The sequence below is a fragment of the Cyprinus carpio genome, chromosome B21, assembly GCF_018340385.1.
Source record: "Cyprinus carpio isolate SPL01 chromosome B21, ASM1834038v1, whole genome shotgun sequence".
NCBI lineage: Eukaryota > Metazoa > Chordata > Actinopteri > Cypriniformes > Cyprinidae > Cyprinus > Cyprinus carpio.
Genome location: NC_056617.1, coordinates 3925581 through 3944712, shown reverse-complemented (window position 1 = coordinate 3944712; position 19132 = coordinate 3925581). Strand labels below are relative to the sequence as shown.

The 19132-nt window shown below is 35.9% G+C and overlaps 1 protein-coding gene across 1 annotated transcript; it reads left to right on the top strand.

Moving 5' to 3' along the window:
- Positions 1-316: 316 nt before the first annotated feature.
- Positions 317-18625, top strand: LOC109066464 (E3 ubiquitin-protein ligase RNF165-like; the record flags this gene model as incomplete). The annotated part of the gene is made up of 8 exons (XM_042747526.1): positions 317-533; positions 12394-12592; positions 12707-12832; positions 13611-13737; positions 13859-13963; positions 14049-14144; positions 14274-14377; positions 15469-18625. Coding segments are annotated over 8 exons (1092 nt in total), but the record flags the coding sequence as incomplete, so codon positions are not given.
- Positions 18626-19132: the final 507 nt, after the last annotated feature.

The following is a 19132-nucleotide window of genomic DNA, read 5'->3' as shown; positions in this document are numbered from 1 at the left end:
TTATTCAAATCCCTAACTAAAGGTTTTTTTTTTTTTTTTTTTGGTATTTATTTATGGTGAGGATCAACTTGTTACACAGGACACATATCATTAGAACATTCCTTGAACAAAAAAATAGACTGATTACATAACCCTGACTAACTACGTAATGCAGTTTATAGTTATTTATATATGTTTCAAAATGTATTTGCACGCTGACGTCATAGTTTACAAATCTTGACGCGTTTCGGTAGCTGCGCGTTTCCGCCGCGTCCAGTAAGTCAAACCCCCCTACAGCTAATTCACAAAAGACTCGCCGCCGTGCCGAGCGCTCTGATTGGCCGAGGCCGGAGCCACAGGAAGCGGCGCAGGGCTCGCTGATTGGCCGCCGTTCTCTTTGTGTGCGTGCAGCTGGCGTCTGGGCTGCATTTTGAATGGTCTCGTACTGGAAGGCGAAGGTGTCCATGGGCAGCACAGCAACAAAGGAGCCAGGATGGTGTTAGTGCACGTCGGATATCTGGTTCTTCCCGTCTTCGGTTCGGTCAGAAGTAGAGGTAATTGCGTCTTATTTACTGTCGCACGCGCTCGCGTCTTTTTTCACGCGTGTTTGTGATCAAAGGCGGCTGGCCTGGCGGAGCGTCGCGTATTTTCCAACACAAATACAGAGCGATTCGCTCAGTGGCGTAACATTATAGAAAATATCCATCATATGGATACACCAGAAAGCAAGTTTGTTATGATTCACTGGGTAAATCGTTATCGGGTCACAATTTGGAAAACGCGTAGCACGCTCCTTAGCGTCATCCTTTGTGTCAGAAGCCATATGTAGGCTTTAATATAGAAATACCTCTGCGCGTGTATGCGTGCTCATGCATTTGTCTTGCGCACAGCTCCTCAATGGGGCGCGTCAAACTAAAACGCAATTGTTACAAGCTTTCAGCGCGATGCGACGAACGCGAGCCTTCGTGTTATAAAGCAACAAAGTCGCACGTTTGCGGCGTTTTAGCTCGTTGCTGTGTAGATAACGCGTTACGATCAGTTAAATTCCCTCACATCCGTTCCGTCGTGTGCGGTTTTGTTTATGAATAATTAAACATGGCTTCAGCAGTCAGTGTGCTGATGGGCAGCTGCAGTGCCACGAAATATCCTCAGCTGAACCTGCCAGTAGCCCCTCACACGAATGCATGGAAAATTTGGATCGTTTTAATATCTAATCATCGATCGCAGCATGAAGTGTTTAATTCTGCTGTAATGAAAGAAAAAAAAAACACCTGGATCTTAAATCCCACCTTAGCCAGCCATGTCTGGGCAGGAAAAAAGGTGCATCCATGTACAGTATCTGTGCACGTCAATCATAATAATAGCAGAAATGCACCATTTTTAGCCGTTTTGCACCGGTATTCATATTTAATATGCAGTTAAATCATAAACTTACCATATTTTACATTTTATAGCCATGCGTAACCAGATGCATTCATATATATAAAATGTGCAGTTAAATAATTATAGTGGTTTGTTATGCATTTTGTTGTCACTAACAGAATATCAGATGCATCCATACATGCAAAATTGTAAAATAATAATATTAGATTCATTAGATGCAATGAGATGCATTTTCATAATCGTAGTGTATGCTTTTTACTGTCACCAGCAGAAAAAAACAAATGCATTAATATTTGTGCAATAAATAATAATAGTAATATGAGGTGCATTTTGTATTTAAAACGTGTGCAGTTGAATAATTTAATAGTATACAAATTTTACTGTCACCCTTTAGCACCAGCAGATAAACAAATGCATCAATATGTGAAATATGTATATCAAATGTGTGCAATTGATTATAGTTGTACATGCATTTTGCTGTCACACATTGGCACCAGCAGATAAACAAATGCATCAATACGAGAAATATGTATAAAATGTGTGCAATTAAATATAGTTGTATGTGTTTTAGTGTAACCAGCAGAACCGCAATGCAACAATAAGAATTATAGTAATTTGAGATGCATTTTATAGCCATACTGCACCAGCATCTGTATTAAAATCTATACTATTAAGTAATATATTAGTGTATGATTTTTACTTTCACCAGCAGAAAAAAAATGCATTGATGTATGTGTGCAATTGTGCAATTATAATAATAGTAATAATTTGAGGTGCATTTTGTAGCCATGCTCTAGCACCGATGGTTTCATTGATTGTGCTTGTATTTGTTTCTATTTTTTTTCTTGTTCCATAGTCTGGGGGCTGATTCTACATACCGCATTTTTTTTCAGAGCTCTGTTCCCTTCCATTGTGTATCTAACGATCACCCGCCGCTGCTGTGCTATAGCCTCCTCTGCCTGCCCTGCATCTAGCTGTGTTGTGACTCCCTCTTCTCATTCCCTCTCTTTCCATCTGAAGACGACATTACAAACAAACTCTCACTCATCCAGTATATCCTCCTGTGTAACCGACTGCAGAATAACACTCTCTCTTCTCTAGAAGAATCCTCTTGTCTTCTTATTTTTAAATGGTCATTGTTGCTTTGACGAAAATAACAACTCATTGTAGCATTTAGCTTTTTTACGACTGTCATTGTGATTTGTCCCATACTCGGTGTGAATAGACCAACATTTCTGCTGTAAATTTCTGTCAAGTGGATGCATTGGCCTCTCACTCGATCATAGCTGGGCTTGATCGACCCCTAAACACTGTCTCTGTCTTGTCTTCCGGAAAGGTGCACTGTGCCGGTGGGATTTGCCACAGATTTGGACTCAGAAACTTACTAGAGAAGCCTGACATTAATTTTTCTTTTCTAATTATGCATGTACAGTTGGGATCGATAATATCTCAGTCGGTGACCCTTCGCTCTGTGGGTTCCGCCTCCCTAGGGTGACCCATTAATGATTTAATCAAATTAAATATATATATATATTAAATCTATATCTTCCTTAAAGGAATATTTTGCAGAAAAATAAACCCATATGCTGTTATTTGTTTTGGTTAAAAAATTATGTTTGTAGAAGATTAACAGGGCTTTAGAATGGGAAAAAACACTGTTATTTTAGTATCATTTACATACTTTGATAATTTTTGTAATAGTTTGAATTTGCTTTTTTTATATATAAAATAATACTAAATAAAAATAATTATTTTTAAATATTGCTATATGGATTTAATTTGTTTTTATTTGATTCCAGTTAGTAATTTTATTGCTTTAGCTTAAACTAAACAAAAATAGAAATGTTGCCAACTAACTGAAATAAAGTTTTTCATCTAATATTATTATTACTCTATATGATTTAGCTTTCTTAACTAACAAAAATGGTTTTAATAGTTTTAGTGAACGTTAATAACCCTGGATTAAATGGCTCGTACACTATATTTCAAGTCTTCTGATGTCTTACAAGTGAAATTTAAGTTATTATTCACTAATTATCTTCTCCACCGAAACTCTGAAATCTCATTTGCGTTCGGTGGTTTTGAAGGCCAAAAATACAAGTGGTTCTTGTATGGAACTGAATACAAGTTCTTCACAAGCTTTTGGAGTTTTTGGTCACTATAAGATATGAAAAGGCTTTTGACAGCATATGGGTATAGAATGACATGAGAGTGAGTGACTTCATATATAAAGTCAAGTATATAATGTGTATTTTGTACACTCATTGTGGTATTATCTTCAAAGGTAGTATATATTGAGCTCTATTAATCCTCAAAGAGTAACGCATGGAAACCATAGAAAAGCTACTATTTCGAGACTCTTAGGGTTAACACAAAGAACATTTTAGAAGAGCATACTGCTCACGTTGATGCGACAATGTTAAAGGAATAGTTCACCCAAAAATGAAAATCTGTTGAAAATTTACTTACCCTCAGGACATCCCATAGATGAGCATATCATCACTTGCTCACCAGTGGATACTCTGCAGTGAATGGGTGCCGTCAGAATGAGAGTCCAAACAGCTGATAGAAACATCACAGTAAGTAATCCGCACCACTCCAGTCCATTGATTAATCTCTTGTGAAGTGAAAAGCTGCATGTTTGTAAGAAACAAATCCATTGTTAAACATTTTATCTTTAAACAAGTCTTATATCCATAATATTACTTTCTCCAGTGAAGAAGTTGTCTTGTCTGAATCAGGAGAGAAATATGCACAGATTAAAGGGTTAGTTCACCCCAAAATGAAAATTGTCATTAATTACTCGCCCTCATGTTGTTCCAAACCTGTAAGACCTTCGTTCATCTTCGGAACACAAATTAAGATATTTTTGATAAAATCCGAGAGCTCTCTGACCCTCCATAGACAGCAACGCAACTGAAATGTTCCCAGGTCCAGAAACATAGTAAATACATTGATAAAACAGTCCATGTTACATCAGTGGCTCAACGTCAGTTTTGCGATGCTATGAGAATACTTTTTTCTCTTTTTCTTTTTGTGCAAAGAAAACAAAAATAACAATTTACTCAATCATTCATCTCCCCCAAGTTGCATCTTCCGCTATTCCGTATTACAATGCATAAGTAATTAATGACATAATTTTTATTTTGGGGTGAACTAACACTTTAAGCACAGTTTACAAGCCAAAACAGTTCTGAAAAAATATGTGAGTGCATTTTAATGTGAGAAGAGAACAAGTGATGGACTTTTTCACTGGAGGAAGCACTATTATGGATTATGGCTAAAAGCAGTGTTTTAAAGCAAAAATGCATTGATGGTTTATTTCTTACAAATATGGAGGTTTTGCCTTCAAGATGTTAATTGATGGACTGGAGTGGTGTGGATTATTGTGGTGTGTTTTTTTTATTTTTATTTTATTTTTTTTCATCAGCTGTTTGGACACTCAATCTGACGGCACCCATTCACTGCAGAGTAATGTAGTGCTACATTTTCTATAAATCTGTTCTGATGAAGAAACAAACTCATCTAGATCTTAGATGGCCAGAGGGTGGGTAAATTGTCTACAAATTTACACTTTTGGGTGAACTATTCCTTTTAAAATGACCTAAATGGTGTATGTTAAGAAAAACAGCAGTCTTCAGCTTGGAAGTAGTCAAATTACTCTGAAGAAACAAAATCTAGTATCAAAGCGGTAGTTTCTGGCTCTTGACTGGCACACTGCACCCGACCGCCACTCAAACCGACCCTCATTCATTTAATTTACCCATGCTGCAAAGCCAGCATTAGCCTAGCGCTAACGGGTGGCGCTCCTAGCGCTGTGTGAGTGCGAATGTCATCCACTTTACAGGGATCACTAGAACTGCACTGTAGAAGTCCTCCTAGTATCGAAATGTCTCTATTTCTTTGGTTGTGGTTCTTTGCCTTCTGTTCCTGTACTAGGCTGTAATGCATGACCATGTTTATTATTTTCCTCTTGATTTTGATTGTTTCTTTTTTTTAGAACATTGAACAGCAAACTCCAATGTATCTTTGTGTAGACATGTCCTGCTGTACTGACGTGTTGTAGCATACACATCTACCCATTGGATGCTGCTTCTGTTATGTTAACTTTATGGAGCATGGTTGGGCCTTGCCTTCGCTCTTTATTTGCATGGAATTATTATTATTACTATTATTATGAACACACAATTCCACTCTTACTAATATTTTCCAATAAAGACTGTAGATTTTCCCCTAACCCTCAGTGTGCTCTCTGCTGATTTCCATGTGTCGTTCGCTCAGACCCCTCCCACTCCACTCTATGGCCTCTTTGGCCCCTCCCTCGAGTCATCTCTGCTCCTCCCACTTGTCAGAGTGAATCATGGGAATGTGCACTCACAAATATGGAGGCAAAGTAGTCACTTCAAGTCTCACACATCCCATCTGCATCTCACTATCTGACCTCCTGCATTAGCTTATCTCCCCTTCGTCCTCATTGTTTCTTCTGGAGAAACGGGTTTCGAGTAAAAACCGATACGTAAAGTCAACATGAAGTCAGAAATGATTGAATTTACATGCTTAATGTGCATAATTTTGTTGGTCTTCAGAATCCGTTTTATCTCCAATCATTTTGTTAGATTTTTGACAGTATTCAATCTTGTTGGGTTTGGAAATACATTGCCGTTCAAAAGTTATGGGTAAGTAAGATATTGTTTTAAGAAAATTAATACTTTTATTCAGCAAGGATGCATTAAATTGATCAAAAGTGACATTTTTGTTACAGAAGATTTTTTTCAAAAAATGCCGTTCTTTTAAAACTTCTTATCCATAAAGAATTTTATTTATAGAAAATTATGAAGCAGCATAACTGTTTTCAACCTTGATAATGTTTTGTGAGCAGCAAATCTGCAAATTATAATGATTTCTGAAGGATCATGTGACACTGAAGACCAGCGTAATGATGCTGAAAATTCAGCTGTGCATCACAGAAATAAATTGCATTTTAAAATATATTAAAATAAGAAATGGTTATCTGAAACTGTAATAATATTTCAAATTTAATTTTTTTGTTCTTTTTTTATTTATTTATTTTTTGCCCAAGATAAATGCAGCCTTGGTGAGCAGAAGAGACTTCTTTCAAAAGCATAAACTTACCAACCCAAATCTTTTGAATGGTTGAGTACATCAGATTGTGAAATTAAAATGATCAATTGGCTTTCATGTTGATTGTAAGGTACCTCAGGTTTAATATGATTAGCTCAGTCTAATGATGTTTATTCATACACACACATTTTTTTTGATGGTTTAACTGGATGACCAGTCATAAATATTGGTATTGTATAGAATCTGTCAACACACAGAGAATCGATCTGTTCAGATACATGGCATTAATTATGCAAAAAGCTTATGATTACACAAACTGCAGGGAAAACTGGTCCGAATAAAATCAGACTGGTAATTAGTTAAAAGGATCATGGGATAAGGGTCAGGCCATAAGGGCAGGATAAAACACATCTGAATGAGGTTTAATCTCAGCAGAACTCATTCATTAAGCTCTGCTGTTTGACCTTCAGGGGATGACCTTTATTTCTAATGATGGAGGTCTGATCATTTCCAGTCCATAAATGTCATAATCTCAGATAGAAGAGTTCATGGTTTACTAGAGACTCAATGTGCAATATACTGGATGGCGAGTGCATGGCACTATTATTCACTGATCAATATTTTTGCCTGGGTTTGTGAGGGAAGCAGAGGAACAGGATCATTAGAATTCAGAGCGCGTGAACTGCACGCTCCATACGTTTCTGCTGATCTAAGAGTTTTCCTTGAATTTCTGGAGCCCTGGGGAATATTTCCTGCTGAGAAAATCACCGGTTTCTCCTCTGTTCTGTTCTCCAAAGGCGCAGTGAAATGAGACCATAACGATTCCATATCAACAGTTTCTGCACTTTTGCACTTGGAAAATTCCATCTTGTCCTCTATGTGCAAGTGGGTTTCCTTTTCCCCTGAGGCCAAAGTCTTCCGAGCATTTCGAAATGTTTCTTGTGACCCTTTACAACACCATTTTGTCCTCATATTCACCTCAGGAAAAAAATTGCAATTCAAAACCAATAGTCTCACACAAAATACTGCTAGAAATGAGCAATGCTGAAAAATCAAGTTGAAATTCAGTCAATTAGTGTAGAACGCCAAAGGTGGTATTTTGAAAAATGTCTTGTTCTTTTGTCAAAGGTGTCCAATGTTGTTTGGACTCAACGTTCTTCAAAATATCTTTTGTGTGTGTGTTCAGTAGAAGAAACACAGTCATGCAGGTTTAGAACAACATGATGACACAGTATTAATTTCTGTGTACTATTCTTTTAAGGCAGAGGTCAGATTCATGCTTTTTTTGCCATCACAAACTTCATTCTGCGTTACTCAAACACAGATCTGAATATGACCAGACATTGTTTATACTTTACATGCATTATTGTATTATTGAGGGTGAAACAAACTTCTCTACCTAAGGAGGGATTATTGAGTTAGTGATTTTCTGCATATTAAGCTGTGTATATATTTACTGTTCAAATGTTTGGGGTGAATATAGAATGTAAATTAATTTGGGGTGAATGTTAAGAACAGCATATATTTGAAATAGAAATCCTTTATAAGATTTTAAATGTCTTTACTATCACTACGGATCAATTCAGTGCAAAAAAAAAAATTTTTTTTAAATGATTTCTGAAGGATCATGTGACACTGAAGACTGGAGTAACGATGCTGAAAATTCAGCTTTGATCACAGGAATAAATTACATTTTAAAATATATTAAAGTAGAAAAGAGCTATTTTAAATAGTAATATTATTTCTGATTTTGCTGTATTTTGATCAAATAATTGATTTGAGACTCCCTTGAGAAACAAAAAATCTTACAGACCTTAACCTTTTGGACGGTCGTGTGTATACAGCCATGCTAGTTTCATCTTTTTTCTGTATATATCATTGCAATTTAAATTTTTAAAAGCATCTGACACAAACCACAATAAAGTATTCCAAAAATCTGTTTAATAATAAAATTCTATAAAGGTTTTATGGTATCACCAAAGCAGGATTATGTTAGGAAGTAGCAAACTTTTAAACTTTCTTTGTTGTTTTTTTAAGTGTGCGTGGTTCAGGTATTCCCGATGTTGTGGGGACAAGGATAGTAATACCCAAAATTTTTGATCTTGTGGAAAAACACTTTTTTCAGTGCAGAAATCATACTAAATATGCAGAAACATTTCTGTTAGAGTTGTATTTAGGGGTCATTTTAGCGTTGGGAGATAAATATACAGTATATACATTATAAAAATCATTACACTGTTAAAAAAAAAAAACAAAAGTTGACTTAACTCAAAAAAAGAAGGCAACCTATCACACTCAACTTAAGTTAACCCAACTAGCAACTAGGGATGGGCGTATCTATATATCGATACTGATGTGAGTATCGTAAATATCGATACTCAAACAAAAAATATCGATACTAAGGTGTGTTTTATTTACCAGTGATTTTGTTTGGTTAATAAAAAAATAATGCATTGAATTGGACGAATAACCTATGTAAGTAAATAATTGTGAAGGATAGAACTATTTTGCTGCTAATCTGAACACATGCAAATGTTGCAATATTGAACCAATCCATGACAGAGAGCGTTCACTCACTGACAGTGCTTTCAAGCAGGACTGTGTTTCCCAAAACTATCTTAAGAAAGCATTAAAGCTTTTGGGAACGGCAGCCCTGAACAATGCTTATCAGAGGACAGAAAAAGTCTACATAGTTTGTGCAATTACATTTATTGAAATTGAATGTTGAAAGATAATATTGATCATGTTCTATTCTGTAATGTTAATTTAAATCATACACGGTCAAAAAAAGTTGCATTTTATGTGTGCAACAGCCTGTCACTGGCGGTCACTTATGAAAATGAACCAGTGACCGTAGTTCAACTGTAGTATTTGTAGATTTGAATCATGTGTAAACAAAAAACATATCTGAACCATGTGCAAACAAAAATATAACCTTATTAGTTACAATTAAGGTGTATTGAATGTTAAAATGTGTTTAAAAAAAAGTGGTTATCATTACCAATTTTACTCTTAGTAATTTTATAATTTAATACATTTCGTAATTGAAAATTTTAGTTCAGAAGTAACATATCAGTATCGACGATACTACCTTGAACAATATCGGTACCGGATCGAAAACTAAATAAGTGGTACCGCAAATCCCTACTAGCAACCGACAATTTAAAAACTTTAGTTCATCTATTGAATAAAAGTCTATTTACTGACTGTTAAAAGATCTGTCAGAGCAACCAAAGATTTTTTTAGCATTTAGCAATCCATTTAGCAGTCCTCTTTCTTTTAGATTGGTTTAGATGGTTTATTTTCAAAGCCTTTTACATGTTAGGGGTAGTGTTTACCTCTTAAATCTAAAGGCAAACATTTATGCAGAGACAAATGTATTAAACTAGTTGCAATGAGATGCACATATACAGTACCTCAGCACATGATTCTCAACCATGGTGACGATCAACACATTTTAAATCAGTAAAAATATGAACTCTGATCCACATGACAGCTAACTAACAGAGACGACAGCAGCAGCAGCATAAATTAAGCTAGTAAAATTTTAAAAAAATAATAACATTTTAGTAATTATTAACATAACACAATTTTCAAGCTGCAATACATGCTGGGAACTTGTTTGTTCGGATGACTCGATTTGAAAAGTTGGGAGAACATCTGGATATGTTGTGAACAAATTTGGGTATCTAAGTAAGGTTAGAAAAAACAACTTTAGTTAGCAATGTGTTTAGAGTATTTTTGTTCAGTGTACACAAAAAAGATTTAACTGACTTCTAAAAATTCTTTGTTCAGGGTACTTTTTTACATTGGTTAGTAGAACTTTTCGAAAGTTGGATTTTTTACAGTGTATGTATATGGAAAGACCCATAAAACGTTGAAACCCTGTGTGTGTGTGTGTGTGTGTGTGTGTGAGAGAGAGAGAGCTGGACAGCTGAACGGCTGAAATAGAACTTTGAGGAGCAGCTGTCAAACAGTCCCTTCCTCCTCCAGTTCTCTCTCCTTCCCCTCCCCCTCCTCAATCCCATCATTCCCTCCCCCTCTGTGTGTCCCTGAAACCCCCAGCCCTCCATCTGTCTGTTATGTCCGTCACTGAATCCGTGTGACTGCTGAATCAGCCGGGTCTACTCTCAGAAACACCTGTCATTAGGGCCGATCCACACGGGAACCAAGTGATTTACTGTGAATGTGTGAGACGTCTGCTTCATTAGCCACTGTAGAAAACTTACTAGAAAAATAACAGTAAATCGTTTTTTCTCATAATCATGACTTTAGTCATAACTTAGTCTTAAAATCAATTTTGACCTTTAAAGTCATAATTTTGTCATAATTTTGACTTATAATTATGACTTTCTAGGTCATAACTTTGACTTTTTATCTCATCATTGTTTTTTGTCTCATAATTTTGACTTCATTTTATAATTTCGACGTTGTATGTCATAATTTTGATTTATAATTATGACTTGCTAGGTCATAACTTCAACTTAGTATGACATAACTTTGACTTTTTTTATCCCATAATAATGTTTTGATTTTGTCTGATAATTTTGATTATCTCATAATTCGATTTAGTGTGTCGTAATTTCAACTTTTATCTCATAGTTAGGATTTACGTCATAATTTTGACTTTTAATCTCATTACATACATGGTGGAAATAGGCTTCCAAATTTATATTAAAAATAAGATGGATAGATTCCATCTTAAACAAGCTGTCCAGCCTGACACCATTAGGTCTAGTATATTTCCCCTAAAAAAAACCACACACACACAACTAATCCTGAGGGAATGGGATCAGTTAGATCTGTGGTAATCCAGATAAAGAACGAGTCCTACCTGCCGTAACGCGGGACGTGTCAAAGCATAAGAATCGTCAGCTGGCTTCAGTTAAATAAAGAACAGGTAATATTCTCTAATGCAGGACATCAATCAGAACGGCTGCTTCTCTGGTTCTGCTTCATGTCCTGCTAATAAGATAATACACCACATCACTAACACTTACAAACGTTTACCATGGTAAACACAGTTTCTATTAAACTGCCATAGTTACTCCAGATATTAATTCTATTATATAAAAAATTACAAATAGTAAATTCGAATTTTAAAATTAGCTTTTAGAAATTTTATTTATTTACTGTTATTTTAGTTATTTTGCCTTTGTTTTATTTTGTCAGTGGCTATTGCCAAATTATAAGTTTTTTAACAATAACGGTGTTTTTTATATTTTTCATTCATTTCATTTTAATTGAGTTATTGTTATTTATTTTGCTATTCTATTTATTTTCATGTTTTACTGATGACAAACATTAAATGGTTTAATTTAATTAATTACAAATTAAATTAGTTGGTGGTTTTTATTTATTATATTATTATTTTCATGTTTTATTAATGAATAAATAGAAACAAGTTTTTTTTCTGTAATAACAATAACTGCAGTAAATGTGGTATTTTTGCTGAAACTATTGTTACCATGGTAAATTAAAAAAATGTAAGTGGTATTTTTGCAAACTGTACATGCATTTCGAATTGAATATTAATGAACTATTTACTGAATTGCTGTGCATTTTATGTTGTATACTGCATACTATTTAAAAAAAAACCATATTAATACTTAATAAAATATATATATATATATATATATATATATATAATATAATATAATATAATATGAAAAAACATTTAATTTGTTTGTGAGACGATTTATAAATGATTTAACACAAATAAATCATATAATCAAATAAATCAAAAATAAATAAATAGTGAAACCATTTTACATTTTAAAAAGCCGTACAAAGCCTTGTAAACATCACACCTACAGAAATTAAATTTCACACACAAATTATCCTATAAATAAATCACAACATTCCATATACAACACACCATTCTTCACCATAACACTGTCATCTTCACACGTTGCTGATCTCTGATGGGTTATTGCTTGTCCCGTACAGGAGCACATTTTAGCAGGCACCAGCATAGTCATGCTACCTCCTGCCGGCATTTTCACCTGGCTGCTACGGCAACACCGCTGCCTGCTGAGTTCCCGCCCCCTCCCATCGCCCCGCCTCAGTACCAGGAAGTCCCGCCCCCTTTCTTACCTCAAGCCTTACAGCAGCAATACCTCATCCAGCAACAGCTACTGCAGCGCAGGTAGAAAACATGTTCAGTTATAAAAAAGTTATCTTTTTTAAGGTAAAAGACCAAATAATGAGAAACAAACAAAACAACTGATAAATAAAAGGTCCATTCTATTCCTCTCCTCAGACGCACACAGGAGCGAGTCCCGCTGAACACGCATCGTTTACGCCCAGGATATGAATATGCTCCGCCCCTCCATGTCCCTCAGCCAATCCCACAGCAGCCCAGATACCTGGCAGAAGGCACTGATTGGTGAGTTCTGCAAAAGCACACGCCTACAAAACAGCAGTAAAATATCAAAACTCATTTCCACCATCGAACAGGTAATTGTGATGTTACATCAAGGAAATCAGGCTTTTTTTCTCTCTCTCTCTCTCTCTCTCTCATAATTCCAGTTTCTAACTCACAGTTCAAACTTTTTTATCTGAGTTTCTTATAAATATAAACTTTGTAACTGGAAGTTAGAAACTTGTAATAACTGCGAGTTTACATCTCACAATACTGACGTTTGTTGTTGTTGTTTAGAATTCTAAGTTTAAATCTCTCAATTTTTACTTTTTTCTTGGAATCCAAAGTTTACATCTTAATTCAGACTTTTTTTCCCCAGAATTCTAAGTTTACATTTTGCAGTTTTGACTGTATTCTCTCTGAATTCTGAATTTATACTTGTAATTGCGAGTTTACCTCACAATTGTGACGTTTGTTGTTGTTTAGAATTCTGAGTTTAAATCTCACAATTTTTTACTGTTTTCTTCTCAATTCAGACTTTTTTTTTCAGAATTCTTAGTTTACATTTTGCAGTTGCAGTACATATATATATATATATATATATATATATATATATATATAATTTTTTTTATTTATTTTTTTATTCTATGGCAGAAGTAAGCTTCCATAGCAAATAAACCTCCTTAATATTTAGGAATGATCTTCATGGTCAAAAAAAAAAAAAAACATACAGTGCATAAATTCCCTGCTGCTGATGTTGTTTTTAAATAGCTTTTATTAAAATTAAAATGTGTTCTTTTAGGGACCTAAGCGTGGATGCAGGAGTGCCGTATCAGTATCCTCTGCAGCAGATCCCTCAACCCTACCAGCATTACCTGGCCTCTCCCAGAATGCACCACCTCCCCAGGAACACCTCCTCCACCCAAGTGGTGAGTGTATATATATTGTATATAGATTTTTTTCTTTATTTAGAAGTCTTTTATAGTAAGTGCGAGTGTTGAATGTGGTCCGCAATGTTTAAGGCAGACATGTATGTTGTGTTTCCTGCAGGTTGTCCATGAGATAAGAAATTATCCGTATCCACAGCTCCACCTGCTGGCGCTGCAGAGCTTGAGTCCCAGCAGACACTCATCTGCTGTTCGAGAGAGCTATGAGGTAAAACACACACAGACAGGTGAACAGTAACATACATACATTCAAGTTTTGCTCTGTTTAACACTGAGTCTGTGATCGTGTGCAGGAGCTGCTACAGCTGGAGGATCGACTGGGAAGCGTCAGCCGAGGGGCCATACAGACCACCATAGAGAGATTCACCTTCCCCCACAAATACAAGAAGGTACATGCACACACTGTTCCTATTCAAACTTTCATTTTCATGTCCAACCGACAGTTTTCTGCTGCTTACACACTTGTGTCTGTGTCTGTCTGTGTGTGTGTGTGTGTGTGTGTGTGTGTGTGTGTGTAGCGGAAGCCGCTGGATCTGAAGTTTTGTGAGAGTGAGGAAGAGTCGGATGTGGATGAGAAATGCACCATCTGCCTCTCCATGCTGGAGGATGGAGAAGATGTCAGGTAGTATATAATAAAGACAGATGAAACTATGCACTGTCGTTCAAAAGTATTGGTCAGTAAGATTATATTTTAATGTTTTTGGAAAAAAGTATATTCTGCTCACCAAGACTGCATTTATTTGATCAAAAATACAGTAAAATCAGTAATACTGTAAAGTATTATTACAATTTAATACAACTGTTTTCCATGTGAAGATATTGTAAAATGTAATTTATTCCTGTCATGCAAAGCTAAATTTTCAGCATCATTACACCAGTCTTCAGTGTCACACGATTCTTAATATGCTGATTTTTCTGCATAAATAACATTTCTGATTATTATCAATGTTGAAAGCAGTTGTGCTGCTTCATGTTTTTGTGGAAACCATGATCAAAATAACAGAATTTATTTGAAATAATTTTTTTGTGCCATTATAAATGTCTTATCTGTCACATTTAATCAATTTAATGCATCCTTCCTGAAGAAAAAAATTAATTAATTAATTTTAAAATAATTTTAAAATCTTACTGACCCCAAACTTTTGAACAAAAGTATTACACCAGGAGGTTCAGGAGTTGATGAGTAGATAATTGCATGAAAATGTTTTTAAATTATTAAGTTTGCATCCTTAAACTACACTATAAATGCTACAAAGTAACATTGATATTTTAATATTTATATACTGTTACAGTATTTTTTGATATTTACAATTGCCTTTTATTTTTGTATTTTCAGTTTTTGATTGTAGTTTTAGTAATTTTGTCATGTACATTTGTCAATTTCATATTTCATTTTACTTGAATTAATAAAACCTATTCTTATTAATAAAATAATTTTAATTGATAAAAACTATTCTTAATAGCTTGAGTCTTATTTAACAATTACAATGCAAAATACAGGATGCCCACTACTAAACACAACAAGAACAGAGCATGTCAAAATGCAATATGCTAATGCAGTTCTACTCATCCTAATAAACTATTTCTCTCTCTCTCTCTCTCTCTCTCTCTCTCTCTCTCTCTCTCTCTCTCTCTCTCTCTCTGTCTCTCTCTCTCTCTCTCTCTCTCTCTCTCTCTCTCTCTCTCTGTTTCTCTCTCTCTCTCTGTTTCCAGGCGGTTACCCTGTATGCATTTGTTCCATCAGGTGTGTGTGGATCAGTGGCTGGCCACCAGTAGGAAGTGTCCCATCTGCAGAGTGGACATCCAAACACAGCTCACCCCCGAGAGCTGAAACACACCCAGCGAAATAACACACATTAATAAATAACTCACACACACACATGCTCTATTTCACTCTTATACATCCACAGACATTTCCATCCACACACAAAAACACACACACACACTGTATATTACCTACACATGTGTATGATGAGCCATCCAACACACACTAAACACACACTCACACGCTTTACTGAGCCAATGACGATAACTGACACTACACACTCACACACACGTGCTGGTAGGAACTAAAGGGGTCTGTCGTGAGGAGTGATTCTGTCTGTAGGGAAATGGTGTGTGTCCGTAGCATAGTGTGTGTATTTGTGCAATTCCTTAAGCCATGAACTTTACTAAAGACCCTCAGCGTGCATACAATACACACACACACACACACACTTACACACTAAATATAATATATACACGATGGCGGATAAGACATTGTCAAATCTAGCTGCTGGAGTGTGTGTGTGCGTGTGTGTGTTTCCACTGTATTTCTGATCTGCAATACTGCTTTAGTCTTACACACTGGAGCTACTTCGGCTTGAGTGTGTGCGTTTGTGCGCTTGTTCACCATTTTGGTGCGCGTATGTGTGTTAATATTTTCATGGGTTATCGGCGCACGATGGTGCATGTAGAGAAGCCAAAAAAGAACACGCAACAACAAGAAAAAAAAAAACGAAAACACAAAAGCAACTCATTTCCGAGACAGCAGGAGGAGGGCTGTTGTCTTACAAAAAAAAAAAAGTAGGCGGAGAATGTCGTGATTGGTGGATTCGTGTAGATAGGCGCAGTAGTAGTTGCATGCATCTGTGCTTGGGTTGTTGTTTCAAGGTACACCTGGAAGAGTGCGTGCGCGTGTGTGCGTGACTGCATGGATGTGTATTAGCTCTTTTAAGCTGTGACGATCCGTAACTTTATCAGACTCATGTAGCGCGTGCGTGTGTGTGTGTGTGCGCACGAGAGAGACCCTGCCATGACCTTTGACCCTAAATGCCTACTGAAAAAAGCACATGTGAGCATAGCTAAAGTGCCCGGCCTCACTCTGGTGCTGCGCTGCCATGGTTACTGTATTTATTATTGGTATTTAAAACATGCAGTATTTGGAGGGGGCGGGGCTTGTGTGTGTCCAACGGTGTTCTTGTGTGACAGGTCTCCCCTCGTGGTTGCTATGCTGGTTGCTATGCTGTATTGCTAGAACTACAATGTAGAATGTTGTGTGATAGAGGACCATCCGCCAACAGCACACAAGCAGGTCCGGACGGACGAGCATGACGCCGAAATTATTCGTATTTGGCCCGAAACATACGCAGGTAGTTTTCTGTTTCAGCTCAAATTTCATGAATCGTGCTGAGCAAGTTAAAGTTGACATGTTTACAGCTAGCTACACAAACAATAGCACATCCGGTTTAATGGTGCAGATGTTTGAACACTGGCGCCCTATTGAGCACTGAAGTTTGCAAAAATGCACATTATGCAATGCGTATGTTTCTGGCCTTAGTTGTTGATAGGATTAATCACTTTAAGTAGTTTTTAAGTTTAATTTTAACAACTTGCAACAAGGATATATTTTTTATATGGATGGTTTTTTCCCCCAAAATGTCTGGTTCAATTTTGCTTGATATGTAAATTTGGCAAATTTCAGGGTCTGTTCAAAATCTAGCAATCTACCCTATATAAGCAGTTAACTATGGAAGCTTGTTCCACTATGGAATAAAAAAAATAATAAATAAACAGAGATGTAAACTCAGAATTCAGAGACTGAATTGCAATATGTAAACTGGGAATTGTGAGAGAAAATCATAAATCATATGATTTTGCCTGCATTCTCCACCAATTTTTGAATACAAAATACATTCTGAGATTGCCTTCTCTATAAAGGATAATTTAATTTTTTGTTCAATTTTGCTTCATTGTGACCCAAAAGTAAATAAAAATAAAACATTTCAGTTTGAAACAAAGCTGTATTCGTTTCAGCCAATGAGCTGCATTTTTGCCTGCGCATTGGCTCCTCCCCCTGGTGTGTTGATTGGCGGATGATGGCTCGTGTTGATCGTTTACACAGGGTTATGTCCATTGAAATGCCTTAAGTATTTAACAATCATAATTTATTACTAACTGTAGATATCGTGGGTACGTATTTAATTTTGTATAGTTTCATTTTTTTTGCAATGGAATCATATTTTATTTATTTAGAAATAACACAAAATGATTAAAACTCTTACCTCATGTTTGAGTTGGTTTGCGGGAATGCTTCGCATGCGGTTGGTCGTGTTCGTGTGGGTGTTTTCTCCCTTTGGTGCTGTGACCTTACTGACATTCCGCTTGCTGATTGGTCAGACACGGCAGCGGAGTGGGAGTATTATGGGTTTTGATTCGCTGTCCTGTTTGCACTCTTAGTTTTCCAAGGCCACCCTCTCACTGGCATCATTTTACCACTCTGGCGACCTTTGCAACACAATCTTTCTCTCTTTCTCTACTCTTCTCTCTGGAAGTCTTTCTTAATGTTTACATGATCTATACCTCTCTCGTCTCATGTCTGTCTACAGTCTGTCTTTCTCTGTTTAACCGTTTTAATCTTGTTAATGTTATGTTTACATCCTCTACTTGCTTTCTTTCTCTTTTCTCATGCTTCTTTTCTTTAACAGTCTTAAATTATTAATGTTTACATTTCTCTCACTTTCTAAGGGTGTGTTGGAAATTTAGTGAGCTGCCCTACATAGGTAGTTACCTTCTAAGGCAGCATGCTAACTGAAAAGAAACCTTTAAAGTGATTGATTTCAAACAAAGTACATAGACAGCAACAAATATACAAAGTGCACAAGAGATCTGACTTCAGATACACTGGGAAAAAATGTGTGTAAAAATTATTGAAAAAACATTGAATTAAACATGAAATATTTAAGGAAAAAACTGGAATATTCTCTTGTTGTAAAGCATACTTAAATGTAAGTAATGTAAAGGATCAATAATGTGCGTTATTTATAACTTTTGTTTTTACAGTGTAGTGTTTCATATTAGAATATTGCTAAGCTAACAAAGCACTATACTTGTAGCATGCACACATATTGGTTAAAATGGTCCGCTGTTTTTATCGAAATATATTTGGCCACTGAATGGATTATAATTATAATTTTTTCCGCATTCTCCACCAGTTTTTGTGACCGAGCTAGTCACTGCATAGGGCACTGCATATTCTGCTGTCTAGTCTATATAGGAGGCTCACTAGATTTTGGAACAAGCTCATTTTTTTCTCAATCTCTCGTTCCTATTTCTGTTTCATCTCTGTTATTGTCAATCAGTGCTTTCAGACTGTCTCCAGGGCATGGGAATCATCTTTCGTCCTAGTTTAATTTGCCAGTCTCTCTTTCTTTCTTTCTTTCTTTCTTTCTTTCTTTCCTTCTTTCCTTCTTTCTTTCTTCCTCTTTCTCCCTGTCTCATGGCAGGGTCAGGACTAACAGAGTATGATAAAGCACAATAGATTTAAAATGCATGTTTTTCTCAGGTTTGAATATATACATGACTAAATAGAAATATACAGCTACATAGAGAAAATAAA